Source organism: Canis lupus, chromosome 18 (assembly GCF_048164855.1).
Source record: "Canis lupus baileyi chromosome 18, mCanLup2.hap1, whole genome shotgun sequence".
NCBI classification, from domain to species: domain Eukaryota; kingdom Metazoa; phylum Chordata; class Mammalia; order Carnivora; family Canidae; genus Canis; species Canis lupus.
The window spans coordinates 30,790,508-30,804,434 of NC_132855.1; the positions used below are offsets into that span (position 1 = coordinate 30,790,508).

Consider the following 13,927-nt stretch of genomic DNA (forward strand, 5'->3'; position numbering starts at 1 on the left):
GATCCCTCTGCCAAGATAAATGGAAAATCCCACCTAGTTGGATCATATTTCATTAGTGGAAATGAGACGGATTATGCTTTGTTTGTTACTCCTAAATCATTAAATGGCTCAATGCCAAGTATTTTCAAAATAGGCATCCATTTTTTGGATCACTGTGAAGGAGAATTTTCCATGTGCCAAATAAACACTGGTTTTGACTTTTGCTCATCAATTTATACAATACTTGTGCTTTGCAAGTTTATTTCTACAAATTCTTATAAATACTTTTAGTTATTTAGCTAATAAATTATTCTCAATGACCAGATATATTGTCTGTTTAAGGTAATTCAGGACTACATGTATAGCCAATTATGTCAGAATATTTCCTCATTTCTTTAAAGTAGTATTTAACAGTCACCTCTAGTAACAATAAGGCATTTCTTTGCTTAAATTATGGTATCTGCTATTCTAAAAGATTAAACATGTGGGGCTCCTGGATGGCTCAGTTGGCTGGGCATCGACTCTTGGCTTTGGCTAAGGTCGTGATCTCAGGGTTGTATGTTAGATCACTGTTCACGTCAGGTCTTGTGCTCAGAAAGGAGTCAGCTTGAGATTCTCTCTCTCTCTCTACCTGTCCCACTGTCCCTCCCCCTGCTGAGGCTCACTCTTGTCAAATAGGTGAATAAAATCTTTAAAAAAATAAAAGTAAAAAAATAAAAAATTAACATGAGTTGATTCTTACTGGAAAAATGATAATTAGCATAAGGTGGAGGAGTTGATGGTGGAATATGATAGAAATTTCATTTGTAATGGAAAGTGGTATTGCCTAGTACTGCTGTTATTGTGTTTTTTTTTTTTAAAGAAATGCAGATAGGCAATTTACAATCTTTACTTTTTAAAAAAGATTTACTTATTTATTTTAGAGAGAAAAAGAATGTGAGCAGGGGGAGAGGCAGAAGGAGAGGAAAAGATAGAGAGAAGCAGACTCCCCACTGAGTGAGGAGCCTGACACAGGAATCCATCCCACAATCCAGAGATCACCACCTCAGCTGAAATCAAGAGTCAGAGACTTAACCAACTGAACTGCCCAGGAGTCCTGGGACAATGGACAGTCTAAAAGGCAAATGCAGAACTATCTTACATACTACAAAACCAAGGCTATAGTGTAAGAAGCATAATGTAAGACAATCAATTATAAAACAAGATCTATAAAGAAAAGTTCAATGAATTAACCCTCTCCTAAATCAATTTTTAGAGATATTACCTGTATAAAGTAGAAGACTGAGAAATAAGCAATTGATCTCTAATAATTTACAAATATAAATACCCAGCATGAAATAATGTAGAAAAAATTTCTGAAAAATAATATAGCCTTGAGAATATAATAACATAATATAGCCTTGAGAATATATAACAAATCAATTTTTTAAATGTTAGATGGATAGAGAAGCAAATACAGATATGTATCTATATGTATATATACACATACATTCACATATATGTCTGTGTATATATGTTTATATATGTAAAATTTTAGAAACTTTATTAAACTTGCTCTATAGATTCTTGCTATGAGCATTCATCAAACTGATATAATGAAAGAATAAAGATAGTTCTTTTTAATCTCAGAATTGTCACATTTTATTTCCCAATTTCTTCAATAAGGAAACAAATGTATAAATTTATGCTTAATCAGTAAGTCAACTTAACATTCTGAAACATAGCATGCATTGCATCACAGGATCACCATTTTAAAATGTAATACTAGAGAAAGAAATTTCTACTATGAAAGATTATTCCTTTTCCACACTGTCCTTGCATACATGTGATTTTTTTCATGTCATCTAAAGGAATTCTAAAACTAATAAGCTTCTAGAAATTTTGAGGAGCCAGTTTTGTGCTGGATATTTTCAGTTCTAAAAAGATGTTCTATTATATATTTTTTAAAAGATTTTATTTATTTATTCATGAGAGACACAGAGAGAGGCAGAGACACAGGCAGAGGGAGAAGCAGGTTCTATGCAGGGAGCCTGATGTGGGACTCGATCCCCAGTCTCCAGGATCACACCCTGGGCTGAAGGCGGCGCTAAACCACTGAGCCACCCGGGCTGCCCAAGATGTTCTATTATTGACATATGTTTATACGGCAGTATATTCATATGGTCTGTGACATCTATAAACTAATAAATACAGACCTAAGAGAACAATTTGTAGAGAATCTGGCTGTTAAAGAATTTCTACCAATTGGTTGCCATAGTTCCATCACTTGTCATGAGAACCTCAAAAATGCATTCAATTTGGAATAGTTTTTAACCTCAAATCTCTTTATCATTTCTCATTTTTAATGCTGGAAAGTTTTTTATTTTATTTTATTTATTTTATTTGAGAGAGAGCATAGACAGGCGAAGGGCCACAGGAAGAGGGGGAAGCAGACTCCTCGCTGAGCAGGGGTAACATGGAGCTCCATCCCAGGACTCTGGGATCATGACCTGAGTGGAAGGCAGAAGCTTAACTGGCTGAATCACTCAGGCACCTCTGGGCAGGTTTTTTTTTTTTTCTTTTTTTAAATTTTTGAACTTTCTCCAGATATTAGGTTATTGACTATTTTTTGTGGTCAGTGCATTTGAATATGATAGTAATTACTATTACACTTTCTTAAAATAATATTAGATATAAGAAAGTGATCCCTAAATCTAATAAATGAAATGATGAGTGTAGTGAAGGCTCATAAATATTATGATATTATAATAATGAACTTAAGCTTGTCTGGAAATAATCAGAATATTAATTTCATTAGATTGAACCATAGGAAGTTGCCTATTATTCTACTGTCTTGATAAAAATAGTGTATTCCTATGTTTCAACCACATATTTGTATTTGAGGAGTCTCCCTTAATTAGATATGACTAGAAGAGTCTGCTCATATACCATATATACCATATCAAAATGGTATATACTGGTTGTGATATTCTACTATTGTTAAACATCATCCCAGAGATTAGGCAAAACGTTGAGAGCAAAGGCCATCATTCTAGTTCATCTTAGTGGTGTGAACAAAACAAATACCAGTAGTGGCTCAGGATACACAAATTCTATGTATTAAAGATTTGCTAGTCAGGAATTTTTTAACACAAATAAAGGGCAAAGGTGCCTAATTTAGTTTTGATATTTCCACACAAATTTACTAAAGTCATATGTTCATACTATGCTTAGGTAAACAATATTTCACTTAAAATAACTAAAAGGTATACCTACTTTTAAAATGCATAAAAAGGGATCCCTGGGTGGCGCAGCGGTTTGGCGCCTGCCTTTGGCCCAGGGCGTGATCCTGGAGACCCGGGATCGAGTCCCGCGTTGGGCTCCCGGTGCATGGAGCCTGCTTCTCCCTCTGCTTCTCCCTCTGCCTGTGTCTCTGCCTCTCTGTCTCTCTGTATGACTATCATAAATAAAAAAAATAAAAATAAATAAAAATAAAATGCATAAAAAGGAGGATTAGGAAATAATAAATTTTCACTATAATATTATTGAAATAGGCCATTTGTATTGAATTTCCTCAGGTATGACAGAAAGAGGTATTGTTGTTAGCATCTATTACTACCATGACATTCCTAAAAGTCAATTAAAAGGAATCACTCCTCTGAGAATTTTGCTTATCATGTAAATGGCTACTTTGGTTGCATTTTTGGAAAGGAGGCTGTGCTATTGGCTTGTAATAATACCCATAACGTACAATTTAATATGGAGAATTTTATTTGTTGCCTCAAAAAAGTTTTTTTTTTTTTTTGGAATATATAATTTGCTATGGCTCCCAATAGCCAGTTTGTTTAAAAATATGCAAAATATGCAAAATAGTAAATATTTTATGACTACATTGGTAAACCTAATTCTCAAGTATTCTAAATAAGAAAAAAAAAGAGGCTTTGAAACTAAAAACTAGAGAGGCGAGGAAATGATTCATTTGGTCATAAACATTATACTAAAATAGAGGATAATCATGAAAGGCAGCCCTCTAAACAAGAATTCAGGCTTTGGCCATGGAATATATCCTAATACCCTTCATCCTCCCACACACACAAACTGATACCTCCCAACCCCATGTTGCATGGCTGTAGAAACAGCACTGTCAACTGTTTGCTCCCACACACTGCTTGGAAATAGCTGAGGGATTCCTTCTCTTAATCAGATATAAATCTATTCAAGCAGGAAGAGTATTTATTTTCCTCATTTTTCATCCTTACCTTATGGAGCATTCTTGGTTCTAATTATTCAGTTCAACTTCTGACTTTGCCACTGAATTACTTGGGTAAGTTTTTCTAGAGTGTGTTTACCTTGGCTAACTAGATCAGCTGCCATGACCAAATTTAATCACAGGGCATGTGATTAAATCTGAAAATTGTACTTATAAAATTATTCTTCACATGTTTTTACGTGGTAAAGATGTGAATAAATATTTGTTAGATAATGTCTACAGTATTTCAAGTGCCCAGATACAAATGAAAACAGTTAGAATGTTAAATCTACAAATTCCAGATGTTTAGAAACCTCTAGATATGTCACTGAAATATTCAGTTTTCATCCAGATGTTTGGTGTTACGATTGTTTCTTCAAAAGACAGACATTTATGGTGTTATATAAATATGGGTTATGACCTTATGTAGTCCAACATGCTATCAATTTCTTTGCCTCTGGCCATCTTAGAAAATTGTGTGGCAGTTGCAGATGCATATTTCATTTGTGTTATCCTGTGATATATTGTGAGCCCTGAAAGGACAGGTATTATGGACTTTTATATAGAAGACTGTAATATGAATGACTGCATAAATTAAATAAAAAGGTAAAACAAATGTTTAGCAAATGGCAGCATTGATTTCACAGTGTTATTAAGGACAAAAAGATGATTTCCAAATTCTGAAATACATCATTCTAACAAATTGACATTTGGCTGCTTTCTTCAGTAAAAGCAGTCAATATATGAAAAAATGATTTTTCTGTTTATTTAAACTAGTTTGATCATCCAGGCAATGTAAATACTAAGGGATATCAAGTATCATGACTTCTTCATGCTAAAGCAAATGTTCTAAAAAGTAGGATGTATAGCCAAGCACTTTAAATATTCACTACTATAACACAGTAGGCTATTATATATTTGTTACTTTTTAATATGCATATTTTTTGAAAGCTAGCTGTATGCATAGATATTAGGAGTCTCTCAAGTTTGTTTCATATTGCTTTGATTTCATGAATAGTAGTATTTTTTCATAACTCAAATTCTTGGGATTAAAATTTATTTTTATCTGAGTTGTTAATCATACTTTGTAACAAAACAAAATGCATCTTGTATGGAATCTTGCCCATAGATCCAAGCTTGAAAAAGGAAATATTTGAAGAAACAAAAACAAAAACAAAAACCTCACTTATCTAGTACCTTCTGGAGAAATTGTATACTACAATATAAGATTGGCTTTAGGACTCCCAAAATAATGAAAATTCACAAAATTTTCATATTATGCTCCAAGATGGACATATTTGTTTAATTATATGCAGAATGTTGATGGCCCAATTTCCTGGAACCTACAGTATTGCTCTAGGTAGCTAGGACAAAAATTTTGGATGCCAGTAATATCAAGAACATGAGATTCCCAGAGGAAAGAAATAATTTTCTATAATAATTATGCAGCAGTATTGCAGTGTGGAACATTGACTGTAGGGGTAGAGTTGTTTACTAATCATGGACCATTGGGAGAATCTCTTAATAGTTAATTAGCAATGATACCAACTAGAACAACAAATGGTTTAAGGATATTCTATAAAATATGAAGTTAATCTTCATATCAAAGGCTCTTATATACAGTCAATAAACTGTTACTTATGTGTCTTTTTCCTTGACTCTGAATGTCTTGAGGGCAGGGACTTTGTCTTATTTATTTGTACATTTCTCACTCTAAGCCCGCTTATTTTTGATCTAACAAAGTAGCTGTTGCTAGACATTCACTAATATGAATTATATGAATGAATAAATGGAGCTTGAAAGTCTCCAAGGAGGGCATCCCTGGATGGCTCAGCGGTTTAGCGCTGCCTTCCTCCCAGGGCCTGATCCTGGACCCAGGATTGAGTCCCACATCAGGCTCCTGGCAGGAAGCCCGCTTCTCCCTCTGCCTGTGTCTCTGCCTCTCTCTCTCTGTGTCTTTCATGAATAAATAAATAAAATCTTAAAAAAAGTCACCAAGGAAATGTGAGATTAGTTTTACTCTGTCTAGTTTATAAATGCAGATTATTGTATGAAATGCACATGAAATTTTTAATCAAAATAAATAGCATGTTTATTTTTAAAAAATGAAGACATTTTAATACTTTCGCTAACTTACAAATAAAACAAAACAAAAGCTATTTTTTTCAATTCAACCAATGAAGTTAGAATATAAAATGATACTAAATTAAATTTGTTTATTTATAAAACTTTGGTATTAATATTCTAATGGAAATATTGATTTATAATCTATTACTGTTGTAGATTTGTTTTTAATACTATATTGCTAGTGGAAAAACATGCTTTTTCCCAAAATCTTTCTCATTCCAATTCAACTCAAAATGTTATAGTATATTTGGAAATAAGTCTGGACACACTAACTTTTGATATTTTGCATTCTTCCTTTCAATATTTATAAGATGTAGCCATTATGTATTTGTTGCTGTGTTTTGTTCTGTTATGAATTTCATTGAGTTCTGGTATCAAATATGTAATTTAATTTTTAAAGAAAAATAGTATATAATTACTGTATAAGTATCAAATGCTTTTCATATGCATCTACATATGTGTCTTTATGCATATATTCATAGATGTATGTATAGATATATAGCTACCATTGAAAACTATAAACGTATTTTATCAGTCTGTTTTTTAAAAACTGAAGTGGCAAAATTTCACATGATAACAGAAAACAACACAAAATAGCCTATAAAACTTCTAAAATCAATACCATATTCTTACATTTTTCTCATTTAGAATTGCATATAACAGATCTTATACTGTTATTATAGAATTACTGTACCCCTTCTCCCAGAAAAGGAAATAAGTGTAGATTTTAAAAGAAATCTATTCCTCCCATTTTCTGCCAAGATTATTTTGACTGAATGTTTCAGCTCTTGGTGACAATGATGATGATGTGTTTCTTCCATCTGGAATTGTCCATGGAGAAAATGTCCCTATGGAGAATCTTGAAAGGCTCATTATGCCAATATTACAAATATGAAAATTGGGGTAGAGAAAAGTATAATTTTCTCAAATTCACACAGAAACTCAGAAGTGAAGCCAGGAGTAGAACACAACTCATGTGGAAAAGATCTAATACAACATGCAATGTCAAGCTTACAAAGGTAATTAAATTGAGTAGTATAATTACCTAAATTATAGTACAGGAAATAGTGTCATATTTACAAACCTAATTATATCAAGTAGGAGAATTACATGAATGATAGTAATCATATGGATGGAGTTCACATATTTTATATGCTTTACTTTTCTATTCTAAATACCTAAAATGTAGGAGTTTGAAATATAACAGCGGGAAAAAAAGAAATATAACAGGAACAGTAACAACAAAAACCTAATCTGAAACCAAACCACCCCAGGTTTAAATTCTGGCACCCTATTTCCCCTTCTGAGTAATCTTAAACAAGTTACTTAACCTTTGAGTCTCAACTTCCTTATCTATAAAATTGGAATAATGTTAAAGATATCTGGAAAAAATCATGACTATTAGAAATATTTTATTTTATTTTTTATTTATTTATTTTTTAATTTTTTTTATTTATTTATGATAGTCACAGAGAGAGAGAGGCAGAGACACAGGCAGAGGGAGAAGCAGGCTCCATGCACCGGGAGCCCGATGTGGGACTCGATCCTGGGTCTCCAGGATCCCGCCCTGGGCCAAAGGCAGGCGCCAAACCGCTGCGCCACCCAGGGATCCCTAGAAATATTTTATATACAACACCTATAGTATAGTTGTCTAACCTTAAATAGGCATATAATAAAAGGTAACTACTGATCATTCAGTTATTAAGTAACAATAACACATGAACACCCATCAGCCAGTATCAGTTGTTGTTGTTGTTTTTAAAGTTTATTTATTTATTTTTTTTAGTAATCTCTACACCCAACATGGGGCTCAAACTCACAATCCCGTGATCAAGAATTGCATACTACATTGACTGAGCCAGCTGTACAGCCCAATCAACTAGTTTTTAATAAATCTTCTTTTACTACATTTTCTGAGTTTTTAAACAATATTTTTCAATATTTTATTATTTTTTTAAAATTACCACATGGATTAATATATATGTATGAGTAAGGTATGATTATAAGAGTTCAATTATGGCCTCATAGATAATGAAAATCCAGAGTGGAGAAATGTGTTAATTAAATTTTTTTTTTTTTTTTTTGGTATAAACATCTGAGGAAACTACTAATTTTGAAGGAGTATTGTGATTTGAAGACCACTAAAATAAATACATTTTTGGAAATTTATTTCTCTTCACCTTTTCTTTAGCACTGTGCATTTACAGAAATTGACATTGTTTCTTCATTGGAAATGGAGTATATTCAAAATATTCCTGAAGTAGACTAAAACAGAACTATATCTACCAGATATAAAGACATTATGAAATGTAAAAATTAAGACAGTGATTTGGTCATAGAGTTAGAAAAATTGAATTCATCAATAAAGCTATGCATACATGGAAACTTGATTTATGACAGAGTTGAAATAGTGATCACTGGAAAAAGTGTGGACTCTTTAACAAATAGTTTTGGGCAACTTGTTATCCATATGGAATAAAATAAATTTAGATCTTTTCTTTGCAATGTATACTAAGGTCAATTATTTCATGGATTAAGCATTTCAGTTTGAAATATGAACCTTAAAACTCTTAGAAGAAGACATAGAAGAATATCTTAATAACCTCAGCAGAAAGAGGGCTCTTAATGAAGACATAAAAGTGATAGCAATTGATAAATTTGAGTATATTAAATTTTAGGGTTTCTGACCAAAAGATACTTTAGGGAAAGAAAAAAGACTATAAATTGAGAGAATATAGTAGCAGCCATCTAAGTGCAAAGCGGTAATTTATCATTCAGAACATAGTTTAAACATCTGTAGAGAAAAACTAAATTAAAAATAGTTCAGTGCAGGGACACCTAGGTGGCTCAGTGTTGAGTGTCTGCCTTTGGCCCAGGGTGTGATCCTGGGGTCCTGGGATCGAGTCCCACATCGGGCTCCCTGCATTGCGCCTGCTTCTCTCTCTGCCTATGTCTCTGCCTCTCTCTCTCTCTTTCTGTGTCTCTCATGAATAAATAAATAAAATCTTTTTAAAAAATTCAATGCAATTAAGACATATAGAGGCATTTCACAGAAGATGTATCATTTTAAAGTTGTTTTACTTCATTAGTAATCAGGAAATGTAAAGTAGGAAGAACATGGTAAGATAACATTTATAGTCAAAATGGAAAAAAATTGGTAACTCCAAACAGAGACATAGTGTAGATCAATAATAACTCTTACACATTTGACTCTATGTGTGTATGTGGGAGCTAAATTGATGCAACTTTGGAAAACACTTTTCTGCATTATAATATTAAGTTGCATGTTCATACACTCTGCGACCATTGATGCAACCCTGGATATACATTCAGAGAATTTCCATCATATGTTTATCAGAACACAAATGTGAAAATGTTTATAGCAGCATCATTTATAAAAGGGGAATAAAAAAGAAAAGAATTCAAATGTCCATGGACAGAAGAATGGATAAACTGGTATATTCACACAGCAAAAGAGTATGCAATCATAAAGAATGAGTGATTGTGGGCTCCTGAGTCAACATGGGTATAAGTCAAGAAGCCTGTAGTTAGAAACATTCCATTTTGATAAGCAAAATTAAACAGTACATTTTCTGATCACATGTTGTACACAAACTGTTGTTTATCTTTGCTTGTTACATAAAGGCTTAGAGATGATAAGCACAAAATTCAGGCTTGTGGTAACTTTGAGTAGAATAGACAGATCAAAGCAATGTGAAAGGAACATAAAATTCCTCCAAAACAAGATGAAATGACGTCAATTCTATTCTGGTTCTGAAAATAAATGGTCAATTAATACATAATTATTTTTTGTTTTATGATATGTGTACTTTATTAGACTTATTCAATTAAATTTTAGAAGGTAAATGTATGTTTACAAAACTGATGTGAAATATATATAGTTCGAAATACATAGGGTATAAGAGCACTCACACTGAGCTGGAATGGTCGCATAAAGCTTTGTGAATGCAGCAGTGGACCGCAGTGGCACAGAATGGTCCTTCATGATGTAGCTTCACCAGTGGCTCTTTGAATATGTTTTAAATTCGTTCAGGAATTTAATCTCACATCTAATAGCTAGATGTGAGGTTAAAGAACTTGGGAGGAAAAAAAGTTTGACCATGATAATAATTTAGATGTTAGCTGATATTCATAGAAACTCTTTATAAAGCCAAGTACCTTTGAGTAACCCCAAATGACAGAGTTCTTTCCCATCTATTTTTTTTATATTGCATGTCATAAAATATGAAATATAGCACTTTGTAAGTATCTTCTGAAAGTTTAAATTACTATCATAAATATGGTATCTGGTTAAATTCAGTGCTCATTTATTTTCATAGTCACTGCTTCACAGTGTCCTTTGTCCAAGTCTATGAGGGGCTATTTTTACATTGACGACCCAAAAAGGAAGGGGAAAATGCCATTTCATTTTTTTATTTCTTTTATTTGTTCCTTTTCTTTGTTAAAGGTGAAAGTCTGGTTCCAGAACAGGAGGATGAAATGGAAGAGAGTAAAAGGAGGACAACAAGGAGCTGCTGCTCGAGAAAAGGAACTGGTGAATGTGAAAAAAGGAACACTTCTCCCTTCAGAGCTCTCGGGGATTGGTGCAGCCACCCTCCAGCAGACAGGGGACTCTCTAGCAAATGAAGACAGCCACGACAGTGATCACAGCTCAGAGCATGCACACTTATGATACACAGAGAGGATTGGCTCCCTTCTCAGGAAAGAAATGTTGTGATGGCAAGCCTTACTCAAACATCGTTTACACAGAGAGAACACTAGGACAGTGATTTTTTTTTAATATTATTAAATTCAGGCATCTCCAGTCTGTTTTTCATTTTCTGATTTATAAAGGGTTTACACTAAGTGCCGCTTATGAAAGATGCTTCCACAGTGAAGATGGAAGTGAACTTGCTTAGACTATTCCAGATGTGTTGGTCGTGTGTGTGACAGTAAGCAGGTCTGTTTGCTTTTGCTTGCACTGAAAATTAAATTGCTATCAAGAGCAAACTATGAGACATTTTAATTCAAGATGCCTCCAGAGTGAAGATGCAGAAGATGAACTTGCTTTGAACATTCCTGAACATTCCAGATGTACAAGGTCATGTGTATGACAGTGGGCAGGTATTTGCTTTTGCTTGCACTGACAATTAAATTGCTATCAAGAATAAACCAATGAAACATTTTATCCTGAATAGCCACAGTGCCTGAAATCACTCTTAAGTGGATAAAAAATGTATTTTAACTCTGTATATATTACCCTTAAGTCATTTTCCTGTCTTCACTAAGTTTAGCGATGCATTCATATTAGCTGATGAAAACAGGCACTCACGATGACAACCAGAACCAGCTTCCTGTCTGTTTATACACTTTGTCATCCCAGAAACAATCAGCACGTGCTTACTTGTGTTCAAGTAGAGAAAAATACATTAGAGTCTGATAGGACATATTCTTGTACCACAGACAAAACAAATCTTATGTTGCATTTTCTATCAACTGCTGCTAATATGTTATTATAAAACTTACCTAGCTCCTCAATTCTTCCTATCTTATAGCTTGACAAAAAATTTAGGATCATAGGCAAATCAGTTAACTTACAGAAAGAGCTTTGTATGACAGACTTTGTCTGATTTTGTTTCTTTAAAATGCTAGCTGTTATATGATTTAATTAACACGAAAAAGGTATCCCCTTGATTGGTATTGGCATTAGACAAGTTGCAAAGAAAAATTGATTCCTCACGTTGGTAGAAGATAAAATTCTGAATGTCTTCAAATGAGATTCAGTAAAAACATTATTTTTTCATATATGATGTATTCATGCAGAACAACAATCTTTGTATTTTGTAAAAAAAAAAAAAAAAAGGTGTTTAATAAATGATCCTTTGTAAATAATTTTGGTCTCCCTACTGTGATTTCCTAAATTTTTACACGTTTTAATGTAAATACTTAAAGTCCCAAATTCATCTGCACTTATGTATATCCAGATGATCGTAATAAATGAATCATCTATATTTTTTTCTCTGGTTTCTGACATTTTTTACTATGAAAAAAATCAATCCTTGGGTAATCAAAGAACATCTAAGAATACATATATATAAAGCTACTTTCCTGCTTAGAAGAAAATGCCAGGGATCCCTGGGTGGCGCAGTGGTTTGGCGCCTGCCTTTGGCCCAGGGCACGATCCTGGAGACTCAGGATCGAATCCCACGTCGGGCTCCCTGTGTGGAGCCTGCTTCTCCCTCTGCCTGTGTCTCTGCCTCTCTCTCCCTCTCTCTGTGTGACTATCATAAATAAATAAAAATTTATAAAAAAAAAAAAAAGAAGAAAATGCCAAATGGATTTTTATGTGTATTTTATGAAATTAAAGATAAGATAAAAAGTAGTAGTATATGTTACAATGTGGTAAAGGGAGCAGTCACACATTTTGAAACTTATATATATTAGATATGAATCTATGGATTGTTCCAAAGTTAAAATATCCAGTGTTTTATATGTGAAAATAAGCTAAATTGGCTAATCTAAATTCTAATAGACATTACCAATGTAAAATGTTAAGGATTACACTGATGTATTTTTGTTTCGTGCATGATTACATATGCGATATCTAAGTTCTAGTGATAACTTTATAAACACTATTTTTCATTTGTTCCATATTGTAACCTAAAATATTTAGAAATATCCAGCAGCTTCCTCTCCCCCCCTAATTAATTCAAAATAGAATAGAAACTAATCAGTAAACATTTCCAAAACCTCATTATTTAATTAACTTCATTTGTTTTACAATGGTCAGACTGACAAAAAAAAATAGATTTGAATGATCTCAATTTCTAGCATGATATGTAGAGAGTATTCAAGAAATTTAAAAAAAATTAGATTGTGTATATCACATTTTTCCCTTTGTGTAATAAATGTTATCAGAGCAGTTAGTAACATTTCTAAATTAACAATGGGTGCAGAGACCATTTACATTGACACCTTCCAGGCATAAAACAAACACTCTTTTATCAATCACTTGAATGAATACGAAGTATATTTGTACTGATGACATCTACTTGGGTGGACTGACTTTCCATATTGTAAGCTTTAAATTCAAAACATCTTGACAAATTGAAGAAGTGGGAAGATATAAATCGAATTGAGTTCAATAGGGACAAAGTGGAAGATAATTCATTGCGGCAGGAAAATAATTTCCAGAAATAAGAGGAAAAGACTGCTTAGGGGTAGCTAAAGAGAGAGCTAAGGGTTGTGGCCAAAGAGAAAGATATGAGAATTACAATTTTGTAAGATAAATGGAGTAAGAAAAAAGTGATTCTGAATAGTTATGACAGGAAATGTGAGGCATTTGCATTGTGGACTTTATTAGAGAGTTGTGAACTCTTCTAAAATGATGTAATGAAATTTGACTCCAGAGACCATGAAGAATCACTAGGCAAGATGGACCACTGGATGACCAAAAGGGGGCATCATTTTATTCATAATAGATTAAAATGATCACCATATAAGATGTTGAAACATGTTAGCACAATGACAACACATTGACAAGTAAACAAGCAGGCCAGATTAATTTTAATTAAAACTTGCTATCTTTTTGGA

General features: G+C 33.1%; 1 protein-coding gene across 1 annotated transcript in view; it reads left to right on the forward strand.

Moving 5' to 3' along the window:
* Window positions 1-12,226, forward strand: part of MEOX2 (mesenchyme homeobox 2) — a 65,542-nt gene extending 53,316 nt beyond the window's left edge. The window contains exon 3 of the mRNA XM_072783950.1: window positions 10,803-12,226. Within this exon, the coding sequence (XP_072640051.1) occupies window positions 10,803-11,027 (225 nt within the window). The 3' untranslated portion in view covers window positions 11,028-12,226. The remainder of the gene's footprint in view (window positions 1-10,802) is intronic.
* Window positions 12,227-13,927: the final 1,701 nt, after the last annotated feature.